The sequence below is a fragment of the Camelus dromedarius genome, chromosome 14 (assembly GCF_036321535.1).
Source record: "Camelus dromedarius isolate mCamDro1 chromosome 14, mCamDro1.pat, whole genome shotgun sequence".
NCBI classification, from domain to species: Eukaryota; Metazoa; Chordata; class Mammalia; order Artiodactyla; family Camelidae; genus Camelus; species Camelus dromedarius.
In genome coordinates, this window is record NC_087449.1 from 67,251,629 (window position 1) to 67,276,187 (window position 24,559).

General features: G+C 59.1%; 1 protein-coding gene across 2 annotated transcripts in view; it reads left to right on the plus strand.

Annotated features, from left to right (window-relative positions):
* Positions 1-24,559, plus strand: part of CHD5 (chromodomain helicase DNA binding protein 5) — a 60,524-nt gene that overhangs the window by 21,221 nt on the left and 14,744 nt on the right. For both annotated transcript variants that reach the window (XM_031463915.2, XM_031463917.2), the window contains exons 6-32: positions 287-411; positions 1,774-1,897; positions 2,528-2,694; positions 2,863-3,084; positions 4,150-4,356; positions 4,576-4,787; positions 6,578-6,709; positions 6,794-6,902; positions 7,961-8,152; positions 8,240-8,440; positions 10,610-10,747; positions 10,835-10,956; positions 11,706-11,879; positions 12,237-12,378; positions 13,547-13,678; positions 15,928-16,045; positions 17,343-17,467; positions 18,506-18,737; positions 18,929-19,039; positions 19,406-19,578; positions 20,129-20,303; positions 20,746-20,838; positions 21,070-21,158; positions 21,461-21,594; positions 22,046-22,190; positions 22,574-22,733; positions 24,239-24,318. In XM_031463915.2, the coding sequence (XP_031319775.2) occupies positions 287-411; positions 1,774-1,897; positions 2,528-2,694; positions 2,863-3,084; positions 4,150-4,356; positions 4,576-4,787; positions 6,578-6,709; positions 6,794-6,902; positions 7,961-8,152; positions 8,240-8,440; positions 10,610-10,747; positions 10,835-10,956; positions 11,706-11,879; positions 12,237-12,378; positions 13,547-13,678; positions 15,928-16,045; positions 17,343-17,467; positions 18,506-18,737; positions 18,929-19,039; positions 19,406-19,578; positions 20,129-20,303; positions 20,746-20,838; positions 21,070-21,158; positions 21,461-21,594; positions 22,046-22,190; positions 22,574-22,733; positions 24,239-24,318 (4,034 nt within the window). The remainder of the gene's footprint in view (positions 1-286; positions 412-1,773; positions 1,898-2,527; positions 2,695-2,862; positions 3,085-4,149; positions 4,357-4,575; positions 4,788-6,577; positions 6,710-6,793; positions 6,903-7,960; positions 8,153-8,239; positions 8,441-10,609; positions 10,748-10,834; positions 10,957-11,705; positions 11,880-12,236; positions 12,379-13,546; positions 13,679-15,927; positions 16,046-17,342; positions 17,468-18,505; positions 18,738-18,928; positions 19,040-19,405; positions 19,579-20,128; positions 20,304-20,745; positions 20,839-21,069; positions 21,159-21,460; positions 21,595-22,045; positions 22,191-22,573; positions 22,734-24,238; positions 24,319-24,559) is intronic.

The following is a 24,559-nucleotide window of genomic DNA, read 5'->3' on the forward strand; positions in this document are numbered from 1 at the left end:
GGGGACCCCTAGCTCTACTGGGGACAGCTCTTTTCTGGGGACAGGGATGGGACAGGGCTGTTCCCAAGATGGCCAGTGTGGAAGAGGGACAGTGCAATGGCCAGAGCAGCGACGGGGCCAGGGTTATTCTGCAGCTCCCTCTCTACTTGCTGTGTACCTTTAAGGACGGATGTCACCTCTCTGAGCCTCAGTGTCCTCTACCAAGTTCCCTGTGAGGCTGAATGACAGGGTGGCGGTGAGTGAGCTAGCCGCGGTGTGCACTGGTTATTCCACCCTTGCTTTCCAGGACCCGGGGTGAGGAAGAAGATCAAAGGCTCCAAGGATGCAAAGAAGAAGGGCAAAGGGAGAAAGGTGGCCGGGCTCAAGTTCCGCTTTGGAGGGGTCAGCAGCAAGAGGAAGAAAGGCTCCTCGGTGAGAGTGCATGTGCGTGTGTGTGTGTGTGTGTGTGGAGCATGCGTGCCCTGCAAGCAGGCTGTCAGTTCATTCCCCTGTACCATCCTGGGGGTGGGTCCTGCTCCCCCTCCCCTGCTCTTATCTGTTTATTTATTTATTTTAATGGAGGTGCTGGGATTGAGCCCAGGACCTCGTGCATGCTAAGCCCATGCTCTACCACTGAGCCATAACCTCCCCCCGCCCGTCCCTACTCTCTCTTCCCATTCTTCGTGCAGGCCTGCTAGGCCTGTTTCCCCACTTGACTGGTGAGGGGTTCAGCCTGGGTCCTTCTGAGAGCCCCTGTAGCTGGGACTCCGGGTGGGTTGCTCTCCTGCCCACCTTGCTGAGCCGGGGGCTCAGTCCTGGCTCCCTCTGCCCCAGCTGCCTCTCCATCTGGTCAGCAGGTGGGAGAGTCCTGATGGGGCCTGGGTGCCCAGGTCTGCTGGGAGGGTGGGCCCCAGGAAGGTGGCATGTGGACAGGATCAGTCTGGGCTAGAGCCCTGCCCCTCCCTTGCCCTTCCAGGACCAGCTCTGGCGTCAGGTTTAGACTGACCCTAAGTCCATGTCTGAGCCTTTGGGCCCCCTTTCTCCGGGGGTAGGGGCATTCACCCTGCCCTCCAGCCCCACAGGGCACCTGGCACCTGTTTTCCTCACCTGCCCCAGGCTTGCAAAGGGGCAGAGATGGAAGTCATCTTTGTCCCTTGGTAGAGGCAAGTGACAGGTCTCAAATTTAGCTTCTGTGGAGGGGAGCACGGAGCAGCAAGTGTGGTCCAGCCTGGGCCTGGTTGCCCAGCTCAGATTGAGTTTTGAGCACATGCTGATGTGCTAGGCCCTCTGCTCCACCATAGTGGGCCCTGCTCTGGAGCTACTCACGGTCTGGAAGGAGTTTGTGCACGTGCACGAGGAGAGAGCCAACGACAGGCAGATGGGGCAGGCCCGACCTGGCACACAGGCTGTGCATCAGGTCCAGTTAAGGAGAGATCTGAGAAGGCTCCTTGGGGGAGGTGTCCTTAGGGCTTCCCTTTGAGGGGTGTGTAGGAGTTTGGCAGGGTGGCGGGCAGGGCCTGGGAGAGGTGTGGAGGTGGAGTTATGAGGTGGGGAGTGTATGAGGGCTGGAGAGCAGGGCTTGGGGAGGGTGGTAGACATCAGGCTGGACCGGTGGGCTGGGCTTTTGGGTTTTCTAGCTGGGTGGAGAGAGGAGATGAACCACAGACAGCACGGTGCCTCCGGAGCTTCCACTGTGCCCCTCCCGAATCCACCCCCTGCCTAGGCCTGTGACGCCCTCTAGAGGAGCCCCCAGGGCCGGCTCTGGGCTCACAGGGCCCTCCCCTGCCCCTGCAGAGCGAGGAGGATGAGCACGAGGAGTCGGACTTTGACAGCGCCAGCATCCACAGCGCCTCCGTGCGCTCCGAGTGTTCCGCTGCCCTGGGGAAGAAGAGCAAGAGGAGGCGCAAGAAGAGGAGAAGTAGGGCGTCCTGTCCGCAGGGTTCCCAGGGCCATCGCGGTGGATGTGGGGGTGCAGACCCCCCTCTGGGAAGCAGGGAAAGGCATCCTCAGGCCTCAGCCAGGCAGTCTCCCTGGGCTTCCTCAACCACCCTGGTCTCTACAGTCAGGAGAAGGGAGGTCCTGTCCCAGGGAGTCTCCATACATTAGGGACCTATGATGTGAGCCACCCCAGGGCATTTGCACTAGCAGAGGGAGCTCTGAGGAAGGAATTGCTTCTTACCCTCATCCACCCTCTACCCATCTGTCCCCTCTCCCCCATCCCCTTTCCCATCCTCCCTCCGTTCAGTCCTCCTTTCCTCCCTCCCTCCCCTTTATGCATCCATCCATTCACCTTTCTATCCACCCACCCAGCTTTTTTCTTTCCTTCCCCCCCTCCATTCCTTCCTTCTTTCTTTTTATCTGTCTTCTATGCAGCTCTTCATCCTTTTACTCCCTCCATCATTCTGTTCACCACATCTGTCTTTCCACCACCCATTCATCCAACATCCATTAAGTGCCTAGTGTGAGCCAGTGCAGCCTGGGGTGGAGACTGATTGTGCATTGGGAGTGGGGACAAGGCCCTCCATGTCTGCCTCTGCCCCCTCCCCAGTCGATGATGGTGATGGCTACGAGACGGACCACCAGGACTACTGCGAGGTGTGCCAGCAGGGTGGGGAGATCATCCTGTGTGACACCTGCCCAAGGGCCTACCACCTCGTCTGCCTGGACCCAGAGCTGGAGAAAGCTCCCGAGGGCAAGTGGAGCTGTCCCCACTGTGTAAGCCCTTGGCAGAGGCGGGGGGAGAGTGGGGAGGAGGTTTTGTCTGTGCCTGGATTCCGGACCCTAGCGCAGAACGTGGGGAGGTGGGAGAGGGAGGGAGGAATTCGCATCCTGGTGGAGGGGCGTCCAGGCCCAGGGTGCCTCCACCTGGACGTCTCCTTCCAGGAGAAGGAGGGGATCCAGTGGGAGCCGAAGGACGACGACGACGACGAGGAGGAGGGCGGCTGCGAGGAGGAGGAGGACGACCACATGGAGTTCTGCCGCGTGTGCAAGGACGGCGGCGAGCTGCTCTGCTGCGACGCCTGCCCCTCCTCCTATCACCTGCACTGCCTCAACCCGCCGCTGCCCGAGATCCCAAACGGTGAATGGCTCTGCCCGCGCTGTACTGTGAGTGTTACGCCCGCCCGCGCCGAACGCCCCGCCCCCGGAAAGGCCCCGCCCTCCACGACCAGGCCCCTCCCCCGGCAAAGCCCTGCGCACAAAGGCCCCACACACTGAGGCCCCGCCCCAGCGAGCCCTGTGCACCAAGGCCCCGCCTCCGCGGCCTAGGCCACGCCCGCCACAACCCCGGCCGGTGCTGCTCCAGGCCCCACCCACCAAGGTCCTGCTTCTGCTGGACAGCGGCCCGTCTATCAAGGCCTCGACTCGCCCCCGCCGTCCAGGCCTCGCCCATCCAGGCGTCTCCTCGTCCAGGCCCCGCTCCGCAGGCCAATAGCTCAGTCCCAAGCCCGGTCGCATCCACGCCGAGTCCCGCCTCTCCCTGGCCCTCTAGGCTTCTCAGTCCCCTTCAGGCTCAGCCGCCAAGAGAAGAGAGGCTGTGGTGATAATCCGGCCACCACCCAGCACAGCCACTGTTTACTGGGCGTCCGTCTAATGCTTCCTGAGTTTTCAAGTACCAGGCCTTTTGTTATTCCTATTTTGAGATGAGAAAACTGAGGCTCAGGGAGGTCAAGTGACTTGCCCAAGGCCACACAAGGCTGAACCGTCCACTCAGACCCACCCAGGACCTGGCTCTCGTCCCAGGGCTGGTGGTGAGGAGAGGGTAGGAGGCCTCTGGGGCTGGAGCCTCAGTTTCTGCAGGGAGAGGAGAGGCCTCCCCCCAGGCACCACAGGCATTTGAACACCTCTATGCTCTGAGTTGTCCCTAGCCCACCCCCAGTGCTGAATCCCCCACCCCGTGGAGCCTGGGCTGTGCTGTGCCAGCCCGAAGTTACCCCATGTGCATCTGGTCTTCCGTTGTGCGTGTGCAGGTGTGTGTGCATGCGTGTGTGTGCAGACCCAAGTTGCCTCATCTCCTGCGTGCACGGCTGGGGCAGGCTTCTGAGGACAGTGTGGTGTCTTGGAGTCACTGTGGTGCTGTCTGACTTGGGGAGCAGTGTAGCCTGTTGTAGGGAGCCTCGGGGTGGGACCCTGCAGCTAAGCCCTGAATCCGGGACCTTCCTTTGTCCACAGTGTCCCCCACTGAAGGGCAAAGTCCAGCGGATCCTGCATTGGAGGTGGACAGAGCCGCCGGCCCCCTTCATGGTGGGGCTGCCCGGGCCCGATGTGGAGCCTGGTGTTCCTCCACCCAAGGCCCTGGAGGGCATCCCAGAGAGAGAGTTCTTTGTCAAGTGGGCTGGGCTCTCCTACTGGCACTGCTCCTGGGTGAAGGAGCTGCAGGTGAGGCGCCCAGGCGAGTGTGGCCGTGCTAAGGCTCAGGACCTAAAACGCGCCGGCCAGCTCCCTGAGCCAGGGGCGTTGCTGGGAGCTGGAAAGGAGGGAGGCTGAAGGCGAGGACTGTCCTGCCTGGGAGCCAGGCTAGGGGCCGGGGGAGCTGGGCTGGGGGACATGGTGTCCGGCCGCCCCCGCCTCCCGTAACCTCTGCCCCTCCACGAGCAGCTGGAGCTCTACCACACGGTGATGTATCGCAACTACCAAAGAAAGAACGACATGGACGAGCCGCCCCCCTTTGACTACGGCTCTGGCGACGAAGACGGCAAGAGCGAGAAGAGGAAGAACAAGGACCCGCTCTACGCCAAGATGGAGGAGCGCTTCTACCGCTACGGCATCAAGCCCGAGTGGATGATGATCCACCGCATCCTGAACCACAGGTGTGCCGCGGACCTGGCCCCCAGCCTCGCTGGAGTGGTCTGCGTGGTGGGTTGGGAACCCTGTGGTCCTGGGCTTCTGCGGAAGTCAGTGCTTGATACCTGCGGTCGCACCCTGGAGACCACGGTGCGCCTGCGGTGCGGGGGCCTGCACACCTTTGCTCTTCCTTTATAACGCGGCTCGCACCACTGTGCGCCATCTACCCCAGGAGGTGGCGTTTCACCCCCACTTCCGTGTCTATGGACACCAGCAAGGTTAAGTCACTTGCCCAAAGTCACACAGCCGAGAGGCAGTGGAGCAGGGATTGGAACCCATGCTTTTCTGATGGCAGGACTTGCTTTCTTGGCCACTGTTCCAAACTCCAGTGCCCCTGTGACAACTCTTTGTTGAGCAGTCTGAAATTCCCCAGATGCCAATGGTCAGAGCCTCTGCAGAGGTCGAACCAAGAGACCAAGGCAGGAGGCCCATGAACGCTGAGTGTGGGTTTGGTTTGGCGGGAGGTGGGAGCTCTCGCTGATTCCCCAGCCGTAACCCTAACCCTTTACCTTTATTAAATTTCATGTCCAAAATCTAAGTGAACAACACTGTAAACTGACTATACTTCAATAAAAAATAAAACAATGTCAAACAAATAAAGTAAAATAAATGATAACTTAGCTATCAATAAAATACTTTATTTGACATTAAGAACAATGTATATTAAATGACTTGTGAAAATGTCCCTGAATATCATTAAGCTGGATGTGTTATAAACCTGCATAGTGTTTCTATAAAATATATATATATATATAATTGATATATTAAATATTTGGCTAAAAGGAAAAAAAACAGACGTAAATGGCACCTTTTCTCCCTGCCTTCAAAAAGCAGGGCAGGTGAATTTCCTCCAAATTTATTACCTGAATGAAGTCTGGATAACAACCAATCATCTATTTAAAAAGAAATCCATCAGTTTCCATGATGACCAGGAGTGGTCTTCCTCTCTGTGGTCTCCAGGCTAGCCACCGTCACTGCCGTGTAGGGGAGCCATGGCCCCCCCCCTGCTCCTCAGTGCTGCCCTGGCTTGGTTGCCTAGTCAACTCGGGTTGGGTGGGAGGCCCTAGGACCCTCCCGGGAGCTGTATTCAAGCTACAGTGTAAGGTGCTTCTCTGAAGGACCCCCTCTGTGCTTCTGGCTCAGCCATCAGGTCCCCGTGTGTCTGGGGGTCTTTGGGAATTGCATAGGAATTGCGTTCTTCTCTACTTTGCGGAGATGGGCCCCAGACCGGGATGGGCACTGGTCCAGTCCTTGGGAATTTTTTTTTTCTTTTGATGGAGGTACTGGGGATTGAACCCAGGACCTCGTGCATGCTAAGCATGAACTTTATCACAGAGCTATACCCACCCCTCTGCTTGGGAGTTTGTAAGCAAGAAAACAAAGGTCTATGGTCAGTGGAAACCTTTCTGACTTGGAGATGGAGAATTCTGGGGAACTCTCCAGGACAGAATGGGATTCGCTGCTCCAGAGGACGGAGAGGACACTGGCTCTTTGCTACTCCGTTAGCATGGCCCCCCAGATGTCCCTCTCCGCTCTGCCTCTCACCCTGTGCCCTCCTCCCTCCCTCCCACTCACTGTGTGGCCTCGGCCGAGCCGCCTCACCTGTCTGGAGTCACTGCCCTGGTGCCACCCTTCTGGCTGGGGTTCCCCGGGGACCGTGGGAGTGAGAGGCTCTGCATCCTGTGAGGTGCCCTCTTTGGACTCTTGCTTCGGCCACTGCCCGAGTGACCCCCCCCTTTTGTTTACTGTGTTGCAGCTTCGACAAAAAGGGGGACGTGCATTACCTGATCAAGTGGAAAGACCTGCCCTATGACCAGTGCACCTGGGAGATTGACGACATTGACATCCCCTGCTACGACAACCTGAAGCAGGCCTACTGGGGCCACAGGTGGGCTGTGTGGAGCCGCTGGGGGGGGGGGTCCCGCCTCGGTGCCTCTGCCCTGGCCCGTCATCCCCCCTCACTCTTTCCCAGGGAGCTGATGCTGGGAGAGGACGCCAGGCTGCCCAAGAGGCTAATCAAGAAGGGCAGGAAACTGAAGGACGATAAGCAGGAGAAGCCCCCGGACACGCCCCTTGTGGACGTGAGTGGGGAGGGGCCCCTGGATGGGGTTGCCAGGGCCGCCACCCAGGCTCCAGGGGACTCTGCCTTGGAGCACTGCCCGTCCACTCAGGCCAGGCACCTGGGGGGTGAGGGTGACAGGACCCAGCCCCTCCTGGCAGCAGTCCCCAGCCTCATGCAGAGGGGCAACTCCCAGAGGACAGAGCGATCTGAAGGATGGCTTACCAGTGCACCAACTGGGGAGCAAATAGTCTCTGCTCAGCGTGGCTCACGAAATTGCATTACTTTAGATGAGCTAATTCCAAGTATTTAAATCGGAAAGTGTCTCTTACTTCAGAACGCAACAGCTAATGTGCAAATCACGCACCATTCTTACCTGTTTAGGGGGAGGAGACCCACAGCCTGCCCCGGGAGCTTTGAGCCTGTCAGGGAGTGGAAGGTTGACTTGTATTCATTTAGCCAACCTCTCTGGGGTTTCTGCTAGCACCCGGCCCTGGGCCCTGGCCCCCTGTTTCATGAGGTGCTTATCTTCCAAGGGCCCATGGCAGGTACGCACAGAAACGGGGGTTCACCTTAGGACTGCGGGTTGCCAGGGAAAGGTGAATGGGTCTGAAACATCAGGAGGACTTCATGGGGGAGGTGGCCTTGTGCTGGAGAGTGAAAGAGGCAAAGAGGGTGATGTTGGGCATTAAGCACCCTGGCATCATCAAAGGTTGGCTAAGTGCCCCCTGTGTCCTGGGCACTATATGGAACTCAGAGAAAGCAGGAGTGAACAGGATCAGCAATTGTGACCACAAGCTGGGCTCAAAATCAGAGTCCAGCAAAGGAAACTGCCCTCATAGGAGAATACATGTGTCCTCATGGGAAGACACGATGGGAACACCTAAGCCAGGCTGGGCGTCGGGGAGGACTTCCTGGATGAAGAGGCATTTCCCCTGAGACCTCAAAGATGAATAAGCTGGGGATGAGAGGAGTGGGAAGAAGATTCCAGGCAGAAAGAATTGTGTGTGCAGAGGCCTGGGGGGCGGCCCCTGGGGGCCCAGGATCTGGGGTGTGTCTGAACCTCTGCCTCCCTTGCAGCCCACGGTCAAGTTTGACAAACAGCCGTGGTACATCGACTCCACGGGTGGCACGCTGCACCCCTACCAGCTGGAGGGCCTTAATTGGCTGCGCTTCTCCTGGGCCCAGGGCACTGACACCATCCTGGCCGACGAGATGGGCCTGGGCAAGACGGTGCAGACCATCGTCTTCCTTTACTCGCTGTACAAGGAGGTTCGTGGGCCGCGGTGGGTGGCTGGGGAGGGGTGGCCCGTGCTGGCTGTGGGCCGGCAGCCTCCCCGCATCCGCCTCCCTCCCCAGGGGCACTCCAAGGGGCCCTACCTGGTCAGCGCGCCCCTGTCCACCATCATCAACTGGGAGCGTGAGTTTGAGATGTGGGCACCCGACTTCTACGTGGTCACCTACACGGGGGACAAGGAGAGCCGCTCCGTGATCCGGGAGAACGAGTTTTCCTTTGAGGACAACGCCATTCGGAGTGGGAAGAAGGTGTTCCGCATGAAGGTGAGCACCCTTCTCCCCGGGGGACCCCGGAGAGGCGCCTGGTCGGCCCGGGGGCGCAGGGGCCCTGCAGTGCAGCCGGGGGGGTCTCCCCTAGGGCTCCGGTGGACGCAGTGGCTGGCGAAGGGCAGAGCTACCCACTGTGTTGGTGTCCTGGGGCTGCTGCAGCAGAAGACCACACACAGGGGTGCTGAAAACAGCCACAAAAACGTACTCTCTCACGGCTCTGGAGGCCAGGAGTCCGGGACCCCCTGTCAGCAGGGTCCTGCTCCCCCTGAGGCTCTGGGAGTGGCTCCTTCCCGCCTCTTCCAGCATCTGGTGGTGGCAGGTGCTCCTTGGCCATCCTTTTCCTGCAGCTGCATCATTTCAATTTCTGCCTGTCTTGTGACACAGCCGGCTCCCCTATGTGTCTGTATTTCCTTTTCTTATAAAGACACTCCTCTCTTCTCAACTAATTACACCTGCAAAGACCCTAGCTCCAAAAAAGGTCACATCCTGAGGTTTTGGGTGGACATGGATTTTGGACGCTTCAACCCAGTCCACCAGCTGTGTGACCTCTGGCAAGGCACTTCACCTTTCTGTGCTTCAGGTTCTTCTCAGCCAAGTGGCGATGACAGACCCACTCCAGAGCTGTGGAGGGTCGAATGGATGAGTAAGCACTAGGCAGGGCCTCTTGGACTTCCCTGTGCCCCCGGGCCACCCGGGGTCTTGCTGAAGGGCAGGTTCTGATCCAGCAGCTCTGGGATGGGGCCTGAGAGTCTGCATTCCTGACAAAGTCTGAGGTGGTGAGCGCTCTGCGGGTCCTCGGGCTGCACTCTGAGAAGCAAGGACTGGAAGCACTCAGTGCTTGCTACGCCTGGCACGTGCTAGGCCCGCAGGAAATCTCGGCGCTCACCTCGCTGCAGTACTGGGGGCTGCCGATCATCCCCCAGGCTCCCCAGGGTGCCTTCCCACAGCTTTCTCCATCGTCTCAGAACGATGCTCAGTCACTGTTTGTGGAATGAGGGAATGGCTCAGTGATCCCGGAGGTCACTCTGCAGACGGCTGGGCCTGTGGGCCGGTTGGTCACAGAAACAACACCCCCGGACACGCTGGGGTACCGTGACCGGCTGGCCACTCCACTGACTCAGCTTTTTGATTTATTTTGTTTTTTTAAATTGTGGTAAAATACATTTAACTTACAATTTTCCATCATAATCATTTTACATGCACAGTTTAGGGACATCAAATACATTCACACTGTTGTGCCCCCAGCACCACCAACCATCTCCAGGACTTTCATCCTGTAAGACTGAAACTCTGTGCCCGTTAAACACTATGGGGTCACACAGTATTTGTCCCTTTGTGTCCTGGCTCACTTCACTCGGCATAACGTCCCCAAGGTTCATCCATGTTGTAGCATGTGTCAGGATTTTTCTTTTTTTACCCCCCACCTCTATTTATTTTTAATTAATATTTTCTTTTTTTAAATATGCTTTCTTCTTTTTTCTCAATGAAGGTACTGGGGACTGAACCCAGGACCTTGTGTATAGTGTCTTTTTTTTTTTTCTTTTAATGGAGGTACTGAGGATTGAACCCAGGACCTTACACATGCTAAGCATGTGCTCTACCACTGAGCTATACCCTCTCCATAGGATTTCTTTCCTTTTTAAGGAAACTTGGGTGTTTCTACCTTTTGGCTCTTGTGAATGATGCTACGAACATGGGTGTGCAAATATTCATTCCTGCTTTCACTTCTTTGGGTTCTCTACCGAGATGTGGGATTGCTGGACCATGTGGTAATTCTATGTGTGATTTTTTGAGGAACAGACTTAGCTCTTTTAATTCTCACAGCACTCCTCCCATAGACAGTATTGCTCCCATTTTACAGGTGAGGAGACTGAGGCCTGGGGAGGTTAATTAACTTGACCAGGTCTAGCTCAAAAGGGCAGGGCAGGGTGCAAACCTGGGTGCTGCCGACGGGCCCCCCCGCCCCTCTCTGCCCCCTTCCCGCCTCTCGGGTGCGGTGCTCTGGGCTGCAGCTGACCCCTCCGCTCAGCGGCCCAAGTCTCCCTCTCAGTCCCTGGGCTCTCTGGGGGCTCCTGTCCACCCTCCTCCTCGCGCCTTTATTTCTGGAGACAGTGATCTGCTCTCCTCCCAGCTCTCCTCCCAAAGGCTCCCCTTTCCCTCCAGAAAGAAGTGCAGATCAAATTCCACGTCCTCCTCACCTCCTATGAGCTCATCACCATCGACCAGGCCATCCTGGGCTCCATCGAGTGGGCCTGCCTGGTGGTGGACGAGGCCCACCGGCTCAAGAACAACCAGTCCAAGGTAGGTGGCGCTGCCTGCTGGGCCCCGGAGCTGCCTTGGGGGGCCGGCTGCCCCATGCCCCCTGACGGGCCCCCTCCTCCCCCGAAGTTCTTCAGGGTCTTGAACAGCTACAAGATCGATTACAAGCTTCTGCTGACGGGGACCCCCCTTCAGAACAACCTGGAGGAGCTGTTCCACCTCCTCAACTTCCTGACTCCAGAGAGGTTCAAGTGAGTTAGGAGGCGGGCTGGGGGCGGCTAGGGGAGACGTGGCAGTGCCCCTCCGGGCCCTGGGACTGCTCGCTGGGCCTCGGTTTCCTCATCAGCAAAACGGGAGGGTTAACAGTGCCTGCCTCCAGCGAACTGTGCGCGAGTCAGGAAATGTCAGCTGCTGCTAATGCTGCAGTTTTCCCTTGGCTCTGCCCCGGCAGACCCCGGGGGTCCTCCTGGGCCCCTGCCCCCACACCTCTGGCTCACTCCTTTCCCTCCCCAAAGATCTAAGTGCCCACCTGGGCCACAGTGAAGGGGGTGCTGGAGATGAGGGTGAAGATGGATCCCTGGCCTCCTGGTCTCCACTGCCCCCCACATTTTCCTGCTCAGAAAGGGGGCTCAGGGTGGAGAGTGCTGCTTTTGGAATCAGGAGATGTAGATTAGAGGGCAGACTGGATTGGATAACCTTGGGCACCTGCCAGCCTCAGCTTCCTTACCTGTAATATGGATGAGAGTCCTAAGGACCTCATGCTAGCACGGCGTTGAGAACAGGAAGGTATCCTCTGTGGCTGGGACTGCTGTGATGTTTGGGGGTGATACAGGCTTAGACAGAGACTGGGCACCTAGAGCAGGACCAGGGCCTCCTGGCCCACTAGCCAGCTGGCCTGTCCTGTGATCCTCTGGCTGGCCTGCTCCCTCACCCCAACCCTGGCTCCCTCTGTAAAGGGCCTTGACCTGCTCCACACTCTCATTCCATCTCTTTCTTGCAGCAACCTGGAGGGCTTCCTGGAGGAGTTTGCTGACATCTCCAAGGAAGACCAGATCAAGAAACTGCATGATCTGCTGGGGCCGCACATGCTGCGGCGGCTCAAGGCCGACGTCTTCAAGAACATGCCGGCCAAGACCGAGCTGATCGTCCGTGTGGAACTGAGCCAAATGCAGAAGTGAGTGGGGCTCAGCCTGCCAGGGGCCCCTGGGCTTGTCTTCGTCCCGGAGGGCCTGACCTGGCCCGCCTTCCTGGGCCACTCGAGGCCTCAACTCACCTTTTGCACCTGCTTCCTTCTTGGGGCCACTTCTTATTTCAGTGAGCTGGGTTGGGGCTGCCTGAGTTCGTGTGCTGTCCCCCAGTAACTTGCTGGGCGATGCCAGGCCTGGGGCCTCACCTCTCCGGGCTCCCCTTGGTCCCTCTGTGACTGGGTGCTTGGCCCCCAGCCCCCAGTCTCCGTGCAGAGCAGAGTGCCCTCTGGGAGGCGGGTGTGGCCCGGTGTGGCCAGCCCTCCTCCCCTCCTTCCTCTGCTCAGGAAGTACTACAAGTTCATCCTCACGCGGAACTTCGAGGCGCTCAACTCCAAGGGGGGCGGGAACCAGGTGTCGCTGCTCAACATCATGATGGACCTGAAGAAGTGTTGCAACCACCCCTACCTCTTCCCCGTGGCCGCTGTGGTAGGTCCCCGTGGCTGCCGCTGTGGCCACCATAATAGGTGCTCTTGACCACCATGGTGAGTGCCTGAGACAGTGGTCGGTGCTCGTGGCTGCTGTGGTGGGTCATCTGTGGCCTTTGTGGCAAGTGTCCTTGGTCGCCATGTGCCCCTGGCTGCTGTGGCAGGTGCTCAGAACCTCAGCCTCCAATCTTCCCTGAGTATGAGAACTTGGAGGTGATACATACAGGTCCCCATTGTGCCAGAAGTTTCTGAAAACCTACTTCCATCCACCAGTTGGGGAGGCCCTCTCCTTCCATTGTCCCCTCCTTGTGACCATAAAGTAATGGGTCACCCCAGGGTCCCCTCCAGCCTCAGCATCAGGGGACCGTAGGCTAGGATTCTGAGGACTGATCTGGCCCCACTCCATCACCCAGGGAGTCAGGAGGCCTGGGTGGGGCCCCCAAGTGATTCAAATGTGAGATTGGACCCTCGATCAGACACCTAGCTCCAGCCCTGTGGTGTCGGGACAGTCAGTGGTCCTCTCAGAGCCTCAGATTTTTCCTCTACAAAATGTGGCCAATGACAGCATCTACCTGAAAGGGTGAGGATCAGACGAGAAAGTCCACATAAGATGCCCTCAGCTATTCTGTTTCTAATTTAAATCCTCCACAGTTTATACCTTCCCCTCCCCAACCCCTAAACAGAAAGACCACCTCATAGTTAGGTGAGAAGGCTGTGCTGTGGGCGACCCAGACTCGAGGCAACCCCAGGCCACTCTCATAACTCTGGCCCGGCAGACGCTGGGCTGACGTTCTGCCAAGCTGGGGTTCTGGGTTGACCTTGCCTGGATGGCCCTGCAGTGACTGCAGAGGCCAGGCCAGATTCCTGCTGGGAAGGTGGGCTTGGCTCAAGACTGTGTCATCCGTCCATCCATTGATGTCTGTGGTCCTGGTGGAGTACCAGCAGGGGGAGACAGAGGGCGGGGCCAGCAAGTCCGAGCCATGCTCCCAGTGGGGAGAGTCCGTGTGACCCTGGGCCTGTCCGTCCCTGTGGAGCCTGGCCTGACCAGGCCTTGGGCTTGGTACTTAGCCCATTGCTGGGCTGCTGTCCAACCCCCAGGACCTCTTTGGCGCAGAGCCAGAGGAGAGAGGCCCCCCCCCCCAATGCCCCACCTTCTGGTGTGACTACAGGAGGCCCCCGTCCTGCCCAATGGCTCCTATGATGGCAGCTCGCTTGTCAAGTCTTCAGGGAAGCTCATGCTGCTGCAGAAGATGCTCAAGAAACTGCGGGATGAAGGACATCGTGTGCTTATCTTCTCGCAGGTGAGCTGCCCCCAGGTGGCTGGCTGGCTCTGCCTCCCCAGCCCACCTCCCACCTGCAGAAGGCGTCCCATTCCTGCCAGCTGAGGGCACAGCCTGCTGGCAGCCTTCAGGGCCTGATACTGTCCCCACGTGGGTTGCATGTGAAATGTCTCTCCTCTGGACCTTGGCATGACGCAGCCAAGGGGTGCTGGCTGGGTGCCAAGTTCAAGGCACTCAGGGCACATTGGTGGGGGGGACACTGGTCCTCCCCACCACCTGCCTCTTCTGGCCTGCTCCTCCTGGAGCTTCCTGTCCAGGCTGGGATGACAGCTCTCGCCCCTCACCCCTGCAGCCTGGCTTCTCATGAAGGTGGGGCCCTGGGGTTGGTTTGGGAGGAGCCCTGTGGTGGGGGCAACTCGGGAAGGGGGGGCCCTCTCTCTAGCTGGATCCTGAAGTTGCACTTACAGCATCGCCTTTTGGGCGGTCAGAGGCAGGACTGTCCAGCCTCAGAGGTCCGTTCCTTCGTCCTTTTGCATCTGTCATACATCAGGCTCTGTGCTGGGCACAGGGGGTCCAGCTCCTGTCCTCAAGACATTCACAGTCTAGTGTGGGAGACGGAAGTAGAGACAGTTATCCAGTCCCCAGGTCATCTCTGTGATGGGGGTCAGTGTGGTCCTAGGGGCCTGGTGTGAGCAGTGCTCCCCAATGATAGGACTGCACCAGGCCCGTTGCTCAAAAGCGGAGACTAGGATGTGGCTCCTCTGTGTCCAAGAGTCAGCAGGTAACCGCTGCTACTGCCTGCAGTCCCTGATCCCACCCTGGGCCTGCAGCAGGCTGGGGAATCTGGGGGCAGCTGACCAAGCCTGTGACAGGGGGCTGGCCTGGAGACTGGGATCCACAATCCCCCAGCGCCCTGCCAACGTGAGACATGGTTCTGGGCTGAGGCCTCGAGGGAGCACGTAGAAGGAACTGCACAACTTCTAGAAGTGTCCACAGAGAGAGTGACGGAGACAGAGCCCTGCCATCCCAAATAAGCCCACAAACCCCAATTCAAAACTCATGACAACATTCGGTGAGACATCCCACAAGACAGGAAGTGAAGCCAATTGATAAGGATAATAGAATAGCCCGAAAAAGACTTCAAAGAAACAGGTTTCAGATCCTCAAAATTACTAGAGTAACACTCATAAATCAAGATTAAATCAATTAAGCATAAACAGCAAAAAATGAAACAAGACTAACTGGATAGGAAAAGGATCTGCATGAAATCGAAACAAAACATTCCAACCGATTGGATAAACTCTCAACACTGTTGAAGAGAGCCTTGATGAATGGGAGCCTGGCACTGAGGAATTTCCCCAGAATGCAGCACAGAGAGACAAAGATAAAAATGAGAAATTGCATGGAGGATGCCGTGAGAGGCTCCGGTCATTCTTTAATAGGAGTTGCAGAAGAAGAGACAGAGAAAACAGAAGAAGCCAGACCTAATGAGAGTTTGCAGACCTGGAGAAAGACATGAGATCCCAGGTCTGAAGGGCACTCTGAAGTACCAAGCAAGATACATATAAATAAAGGAACCCCTAGGCACATCGTAGGGAAAACCACACTTCAGACCTAGTACCAACAAAGGACTGACTGAATTCAGACTGTCCTCAGACTTCATACTGGCACCAATAGGTGGCAGAAGACAGCTGCAGAATCTTCAATATACTACAGGAAAGTGGCGACTGATCATTTCATACGCAGCTAAACTGTCTCTCAAGAATGATTAGGGGAGGATTATGGGAGCTAAGCAGGGACTGCCTTTCCCTTTTCATAGGGAAGAGGGAAGTCAGGGAAGGCATACTCGAGAGGTGCCGTCTGAGTTCCTGGCAGTACGGGGGTGGGAAGCGGGTCCAGGTAATTGGGGATAGTTGGAGGGTGCGAAGGACGCATTGGGGAATGAAGCCCAGATGGACTGGGCACCTGCAACGCCAGGGTGAGGGTTTGGGACTTCATTCGGTGAGGTGAGAGCGGGGAGGCGCATGCTCAGAGCTGGGTTTGGGGCAGATGGCTGTGGGGCTGCTGTGGGGATGGAGTGGCTCCAGGGGTTGAGGTTGGAGGCCACATTCTTGTTCAGAGAGCCCCGCATCAGGTCTGCCTGGGTCCCACCTGTCTCCCCACTCAGTGGGCTGCTCTGTCCTCCCTCAACTGTTGTGGGGTCCCTGGCCACGGCCCCATGGGGTTCCTCGCTCTGCAGCAGCCCCTCAGACTTACCATGTCCCCTGCAGATGACCAAGATGCTGGACCTCCTGGAGGACTTCCTGGAGTATGAGGGCTACAAGTATGAGCGGATTGACGGCGGCATCACTGGGGGCCTCCGGCAAGAGGCGATTGACAGATTCAACGGTACCCTCACCTGACTCGAGAGTCCTTGACTGGGACCCCTGTCTGCCTCTCCTCCCGGGCCAGGATCTTAGCCAGACCACCCAGCTTATGGTCAAATTAGCTGCTCCTCAAATGGCTGAACAGAGCAGACCAGTCCTTAGGTCCTGATGGCTGCCTCTTAGTTTTAAATGGTAAAAGGAATTCATTCCATGGGGATGCCAGGATGCGAGGGGCCAGTGGATGACCCCTGATCAGAACTGAGAAACAGACAAGGAGGAAGGCAGTGAGGGTGCGGACGGACTGTGGGCTTCTGATACTGACACCAGTTAACCTCTAGTTACAGGCAGGGCTGGACAGGACCTGTCCAGTAAAACAGGCTGCGGTGAGGGACAGCTGAGCAGCGCTCCCTGTGGGCTTCTCAGAGGAAGGAGAGGGGAAGGGGCAGGGCCGTGCCTGCCCAGACTCCCAGTGCGCACTGCTCCTCGCCTGGGAAGGAGACGTGAGGGTGGGGAGGACAGGAGCTGGCGCTGTAGTGGAGGAAACGGCTGCAGGGAGAAGGGGGCAGCTGAACCAGTGCCTCCTCAGTGGCAGGTCTGCAGCAAGTAGTGATGAGCTCTGCTTCCCTGGGGCCTCCCACCCTCGGAGCAGGGCTGAGGCCTCACAGCCCGAATGCCCAAGGCAGCACTTCCTCTTGCCCGCTCGTGTCGGAGGGGAAGCGGGCGCAGTCTCAGGGTCTGGCCCTGGCGCCCCCACGTGGATGTGGGACGGGCTGCAGCATCGGGGACCTGGTGGCAGCTCTAGTGGGTGCTGTGCTCAGTCCCTGGCCACTTAGTGAAGGGCTCCAACGGGCCTGAGACCCGCTGTCTCGTGACAGTGGGGGCTGTGCAGAGGGGTGGCCCAGGCCCTGGAGCTGTGACCCGGACTGTTCCTTGGCTGCCCTGACAGCATCCTGGGCCGGGGGAGCCAGGAGGGCGTGAGCCCATATGTGCAGGCTGTTTGCTGTTTCTTCTTTGCCCTTCTGGGCTTTGAAAATTGATTCCTTCTCATTCTGCCGCCCTCCTGTTAGTTAAGGGCTCAGAGCACAGTTAGGGGTTACGTGGGGCTCAGGTGGGCTGCTCTGTCCCCACCTGGAGCCTCAGGCCTCCTCTGGCTTCCCTCGGCACAGCTGTGGTGTTGTTGTCTATGACGGGGTACAGTTCCTGCCCCTCTTTCCCTCTGGTCTCCCCTCCCGCCTTCCTGTTTGCCAGCCCCCTGGCCCCACCTCCACTCCCTGGGTGCGCCCCTCCCTCATCCCCTGGCACCTGCCTCTCTTCCTCAGCCCCGGGGGCCCAGCAGTTCTGCTTCCTCCTCTCGACTCGGGCAGGTGGCCTGGGCATCAACCTGGCCACGGCAGACACGGTCATCATCTATGACTCGGACTGGAACCCCCACAATGACATCCAGGTGTGTGGCCCTGACACCAGAGCCCTCTCAGAGGGCCCCTGGCTGCCCCTGGTTCTGTGGGCTTTCCTTCCCTCCCTCCTGAGAGTTGAGCCCCTCCAGCGACCTCCTTGTATAAAAGAGGAAGCAGCCCAGGGAGGGCAGGGGGCGCGTCCAAGAACACACACCCGTCTGTGTGAGCCATTAGCCCTGGTCTGTCCCATCACCCTTAGGATCAAGGCCATGGAGGGAGGCAGGACAGGGGAGTCCTGGGCCCAGAGGGGGCCGCTTTGGGAGGAACAGGGGACTAGAGTGAGGGGACAAGGCCTCTTGGAGGCAGGGAGGGGACAAGGCCTCTTGGAGGAGGGGGCAAATGGGGCTGGTGAGGAAGGATGGGAGGGTTGAGGGCTAGGGACTGTGGCAGCAGAAGCACACTCTGCTGTCCCCTGGCCACTCCCTCTTGGGGCGGGGCTGGACACTCACATGTTGAACACTTCGACTCTTGGGGGTTCACACACAATCTCATGTCTTGTGCACAAGTGTGTGCACCTGTGCACAGTCACCCACGCAGATCTGATCACAGCCAGGTCACATCACTCAGACATCTAAAGCAGAGACCCAGGCCTGTCCCCATATCACACCCTGTCCTCGCAGGTGGCCGTGCATCTCCAACAGGTGGGCTCATAGTCCCACCGGTGGTCACTCCCAGGGAGGTGCGGACCTCACCTCCGCATGACCACTCTGCATGACCAGAGCCCTGTGTGACTTCACTGCATCAAGTACCCTGGCCACACTGCCCCTCACACACACACCCCTGCACACCTGCAGTCACGCCGAGTTCCACCTGCACAGGCTCCCAGGCCCACACGAGACTGTGCGCACACGATCAGGATGTGAGCACAGCTGCCCTGGTGCATGCAGCTCTCCACGTGCAGTCCCGCAGCCGTTCCACGCTGCAGGTGCTCAGGAGCACCTGTGTGTTCTCCCCGCATCCACCCGGTGCATGGCCCTGAGCCCCAAGCTGGGTTGAGCCATGGGTGCTAAGTTGCACGTCACCCCCAGGCCTTCAGCCGCGCCCACCGCATCGGGCAGAACAAGAAGGTGATGATCTACCGCTTTGTGACGCGGGCCTCGGTGGAGGAGCGCATCACGCAGGTGGCCAAGCGCAAGATGATGCTCACCCATCTGGTGGTGCGGCCTGGCTTGGGCTCCAAGTCGGGCTCCATGACCAAGCAGGAGCTGGACGACATCCTCAAGTTTGGCACGGAGGAGCTCTTCAAGGACGACGTGGAAGGTGGGCGCCCAGGGTGCTGGGACGTGGGAGTGGGGGTGCCCTGCTGGAGACACACCCATCCCAGTGCCTTCCCCAGCACGCAGCCTCTCCCTCCTCTGTCCCCGCCCCTCCTGGCCAGGATGGGCAGGGGCAGGGTGGCATCTCTGGGTGCTGCCCCTGAGCCCTGCAGCCACTCCGCCTCTGTCCCACAGGCATGATGTCTCAGGGCCAGCGGCCTGCCACGCCCATCCCTGATGTCCCATCCTCCAAAGGGGGAGCCCTGGCCGCTAGTGCGAAGAAAAAGCATGGCAGCACCCCTCCAGGTAGGGGCCTACCCTGCCCAACACCCCGCCAGGTAGGGGCCAGCCCCACCCAGCACCGCACCAGGCAGGGGCCAGCCCTGCTCAGCCCCTGCTCCTCCTGCACCCCAGACCTCTGCTCGCAGAGGAGGAGGTTCCCCCAAGCTGTTTTGTTAGGCTCCCCTGCCTGCCCCCACCTGTCTCTCTCTTGGGTTCCTGTGGACTGCAGCTGGGTTGGCAGTGGGGCCGTTTCAGTGCAGCTTCCCCTGGTCACCGCGCTCCTCTGCTGCAACCCCCGGCGGCCACTGGGAGTCTCCTTCCTCTGGGGGCCCCACGGCTGGACCTGGGCATCTTGTTGGTCCTCCAACTCTGCACCCTGTCTGCCTCCAGGTGACAACAAGGACGTGGAGGACAGCAGTGTGATCCACTATGACGATGCGGCCATCTCTAAGCTACTGGACCGGAACCAGGATGCCACGGACGACACGGAGCTGCAGAACATGAATGAATACCTGAGCTCCTTCAAGGTGGCGCAGTATGTGGTGCGCGAAGAGGACGGTGTGGTAAGCCCCGCCCCTCCGCGGCCCCGCCCTCCGCGGCCCCGCCCTCGCCCCCTGAGCGGCTTCTCCATCTGCACCCTGAAGCCCCAGTTATCCCGGAGGCCGGCTCCTGGGTCTCTCCTGAGTGGCCCCTTCACTCACCCCTCAACTTCCAGCACCCTCCACACAGACCCTGGGTGCTAATTTTTCTTCCATGTGCCAGTTTTCCTTCTGAAACCGGGAGCCTCCTGAGGACGGGATTGGGGCTTATTCAGTTCTGTATCCCAGCGCCTGGCAGGAGGCCAGGAAATACTTGCAGAGTGAAATGAATGAATGGATGAATGAATGAATGAATTACCAGGACGGGAGCACGAAGAGGAAGCCCATCTGGGGCTGGGGTGATCAGGGAAGGCTTCCTGGAGTAGGTGGGCTTTCCGATTCATCCTTGAGCCCCTAGAGGGTGAGATGTGGTAGAGACGGCGAGGCCTCCAGGGGACAGAGTTGCCGGCCATGGCCCTCCCCACATGTGCGAGTGGTCCCACCCTCACCAAGCCCGTGGCGCCTGTGCCCCCAGGAGGAGGTGGAGCGGGAGGTCATCAAGCAGGAGGAGAACGTGGACCCCGACTACTGGGAGAAGCTGCTCCGGCACCACTACGAGCAGCAGCAGGAGGACCTGGCCCGGAGCCTGGGCAAGGGCAAGCGTGTCCGCAAGCAGGTCAACTACAACGATGCCTCCCAGGAGGACCAGGGTGCGTGTCTGGTGGGCAGGGTCCCGACAGACGGGGAGGGCGCCCCTGCCACAAGAAGTCCCGGGGGCTGGAGAGCAAGCACCGTGCTGGATTGTCCTGAGCTGGGAGGCTGTGGGGAGGGCTTCTTGGAGAAAGGGGGCTCGGGGGCATGTGTGGGGTGTTGGCTGTTTGCGGGAACAAGATGGGTAGTGGTCCAGTGACTTCTAGTGGTGAGACTTTAGGCAAGCCTCAGTTTGTCCATCTGTAAAACAGGGGCAATGATGGAAAAGCATGTTCGGGTACAGTGTAGTTTGTTGGGGTTGTGAAGTGTGTTCCCTAGAAGTCCATGGTCTGGTTTCGTTGGCACTGTTACTGGGCTGGGGTGTAAGGCGTGGGTGTGGCCCTGGGTGTCGGGGGCTGCTTGCACAGCTCACTCTGCGCTCCTCTGCCTGACCCCCCACAGAATGGCAGGATGAGCTGTCAGACAACCAGTCCGAATATTCCATTGGCTCCGAGGATGAGGATGAGGACTTTGAGGAAAGGCCAGAAGGGCAGAGTGAGTCTCAGTGCTGGGGTGGAGTGACCCTGGGCTGGGGCCAGCTGTGTGTCGGGGAGCTGATGGCCAGCCCAGGGGCCCCCTGGGGGCATCAGGACAAGCATCCGGACAAGCATCCATCCTTTGGAGTGGCCCCTGAAGGGTCCTGCTGTCCTGGGGCGAGTTGGTGGATGGGGTGTGTCCGGACACCCTGGGACCTGCTGAGGGCTTGTGGTGGGGCTGCTCCCCCAGGTGGACGGCGACAATCCAGGAGACAGCTGAAAAGCGACAGGGACAAGCCCCTGCCCCCTCTTCTTGCCCGGGTTGGCGGTAACATTGAGGTGGGGCCTGCTTGCACCCCCGCTTTCCCAATTTACCTCATCCCCTCTCAGAACAGAATTCACCCCAGCTGCCACCCCTGGGGTGTGGAGGAGGGACGGGAGAGCTGGGGGCTATGCTGGGTCATACGCGAAGTAGAGGGGGAGCTGGGACATACCCCGGGTCTGGGCTCTGCCTTTTGGGTCCGGCCCCGGCTGGAGGCCCCCACCTTCTTAGTGCCCCTACCTGCCTCCTCCCCTGCCGGTGCCTTTCTCCCTCATCTCTGAATTCCCTGCTCCCCCTCGCCGCTCCCCACCCGGCCCAGGTGCTGGGCTTCAACGCCAGGCAGCGGAAGGCCTTTCTGAACGCCATCATGCGCTGGGGCATGCCCCCTCAGGACGCCTTCAACTCCCACTGGCTGGTGCGGGACCTTCGCGGAAAGAGCGAGAAGGAATTTAGGTAAAGGGGCTGAGGTGGTGGCCCAGGGTGTGGCCGCCCACCCCGGCATGGGCCGTCTTCAGCTGGGCGAGCCAGCACAGTGGGCAGCGTCTCCACCAGGCGGAGGGCACCTGGACAACTCACCGCCGTGGGGTGTTCGGGCAGCTGGGGGCCGGGCCGGGGCGGGGCTTGTTTGCAGAAAATGCTTACCAGCCTCCTCTGCCAGAGCAGCTGGTTTAATGGCAGCGAGAAGGATCTGGGTTGTCCTGAGTGAGAGAGAGCTGGCCCAGGAGGTTCCCCTGCCTGGGAGGCACCCTGTATCCTTCCCTGGGGCCTGACCCAGCAGGCCTGGTTGGGAGGCAGGTGCGATGGGTGAGGATTCCAACCAGGGGGTCCCCCAGGGGTCCTGCCAGCCCTCTCAGAGGGTCCTGTCAGCCCCCCACTCCCTGAGCCCCAGTCCCCCCCACCCCAGAGCCTATGTGTCCCTCTTCATGCGGCACCTGTGTGAGCCGGGGGCTGACGGCGCCGAGACCTTCGCGGACGGCGTGCCCCGCGAGGGCCTCTCCAGACAGCACGTACTCACGCGCATCGGGGTCATGTCACTAGTTAGGAAGAAGGTGGGTGAGTAAGCCTTTCCCGGGCCTTTCCTGGCGGCCGCCCATGGCCCTGGTGTGTCCCTGGGGGTCAGAAGGCAGAGGGCAAGTGCCTGGCTTGGGGTCACACAGCTGCCCAGGGTCTGAATCAGGCTAAGGGACTGACCCAGAATGCCTCTCTGGGTGGGAGTGTGGGGGGCCTAGAGGCCAGGATCGCAGGTGGAGACTAGGGTGGGGGTCGGACCTGGCATGGGGTTGATGGTCAGAAGTGCATTTGGCTTGGCCAGCCTCTGGTGGATGGGGCAGCCACCCCAAGCCTGGGATGCCCCCAGTCCCATCGGCTGCCCTGAGGCCCTTAGCTCTGAGCTGTGACCACCTCCCCCACCCTTCCCTCCCACCTCCCCCAGGTTCAGGAGTTTGAGCACGTCAACGGGAAGTACAGCACCCCGGATTTGATCCCCGAGGGCCCCGAGGGCAAGAAGCCAGGCGAGGTTATCTCCTCGGATCCCAACACACCTGTGCCCGCCAGCCCTGCCCACCTTCTGCCTGCCCCGCTGGGCCTGCCAGGTCTGGGCTCCGACCAGCAGGGGAGGGCACCTGGGTCATGGGAGGTGGTGAGGCCCCAGGAGACCCCACAAAGCATGGCCTCCCTCCCCCCGAAGCTTCTGCCCGCAGAAGCGTCGCTCCCCTGAGTTTTTCTTTTTAATGACAGTTTTGAGATGTAATTCACACAACCGTAACATTCAGCCTTTAAAAGTGTGTTGTCTGGTGGTTTCTAGTGCAACCATTGCCTCTAATTCCAGCATGTTTTCATCACCCCCACCCCCAAAACGTACTCATTAGCCGTGACTCCCCATTCCCTCTCCCTGTTCTCCAGCCCCTCCCGGCAACCACCCATCTACTTTCTGTCTCTGTGGGTTTGCCTGTTCAGTGTTCAGGATATTTCATGCAAATGAAATTACACACTATGTGGCCTTTTGTGTCTGGCTTCTTTCACTAGCATAGTGTCTTCAAGGTCCATCCGCGTTGCAGCGCAAATCAGCCCTCGGGTCCTCTTTGGGGCTGAGCGATAGCCCATTGTTTGGCTTCAGCTCGTTTTGTGTACGCGTTCGTCAGCTGATGGATTTGGGGTTGTTTCTACCTTCAGTTGTTGTGAATAGTATTTTGAGTAGCATTGCTGGGAACATTTGTGTTCGAGGGAAAACATGTGTTTTCATTTCTCTGGGGCGTGTGGCTGGGAGTGGGATCGCTGGGTCACGTGAGATGACATTTTGGGGAACTGCCAAACTTTCACAGCGACCACACCGTTTTACATTCCTACCAGCCACATATGAGGCTCCGACTTCCCCACATCTTCCTCGGCACTTATCTGACTTTTTGCTCACAGCCATCCTAGTGGGACTGATTTTGACTTACATCTCTGATGGCTGAAGGCGCTGAGAGTCTTTTCATATGCTTCCGGGCCGTTTGCGCCTCTTTGGGGAGATGTCTTCTCCGTTGCTTTGCCCTTCCTTATGGGGCGTTTGTCTCCTAGTGTCTTTTTGGCGATTCGTGTATTTATCTGGGCAAAGTGTCTTCTTCCCTCAGCTGGGCCCTGCACGCCTGGGGCATCCTGCCTATCCCAGGTGACAGGCTGACAGGTGACAGAATGAGAACATGCTGTTCCTGGACACAAGTGTGCCCTCTGGAGGTGGACAAGCCTAGTTTACTTCCTGGCCCCATGTGACCTTGGGCAAGTCACTTACCTCGTGCGCTCTGTTTTCTTATCCGTGATGTGGAGTGGGGTAGAGCATGTGGGGCAATGCTAAGAACTGACTCAGGGTGGAGGAGGCATACAGCCAGTCTGCTGGCCTGAAAGCCAGAACCACATCCAGCCGTCCAGGGTCCCAGTCCGGGCCTTCACCCACCTCACCTCCCTGCTTCCGGATGGGCTCACCTGGCTCACCGGGCCTTCTCCTGGAGGCGCCTGGTTCAGAAGGAGCCCTCCTCTCCCCTCTGATACCCCATTTTCTGCCCTTCTCCCCCTCCCCACCTGAGCCCACCGGTCTCACCCCTTTCCTTTGGTCTTTCAGACAAAATGGAAGCCCAGCTGGGCTACATGGATGAGAAGGAGCTGGGGGTGCAGAAGCCGAAGAAGTCCCCAGACATCCAGGTACGGAAGACGCTGGTGTTTGGGCCTCTGCGGGTGTTGGGTGGGATTTGGGTTTGGGGGCCTTCTCAGGCCTTGGCCAAGCAGCCAGGCCCCCTGGCTCTGAGTTGGAGCCTCTGGGTCTAGGAAGCAGGTTAGGAACAAGCAGGGGGAGCCGGGAGAGTGGGCTCCTAGCCCAGTGCCTGTTCCCTGCATCTACTCCTGCTGAGACCCCAGGCCCCGCAGCTCTCGAGTCTGTCCTCCC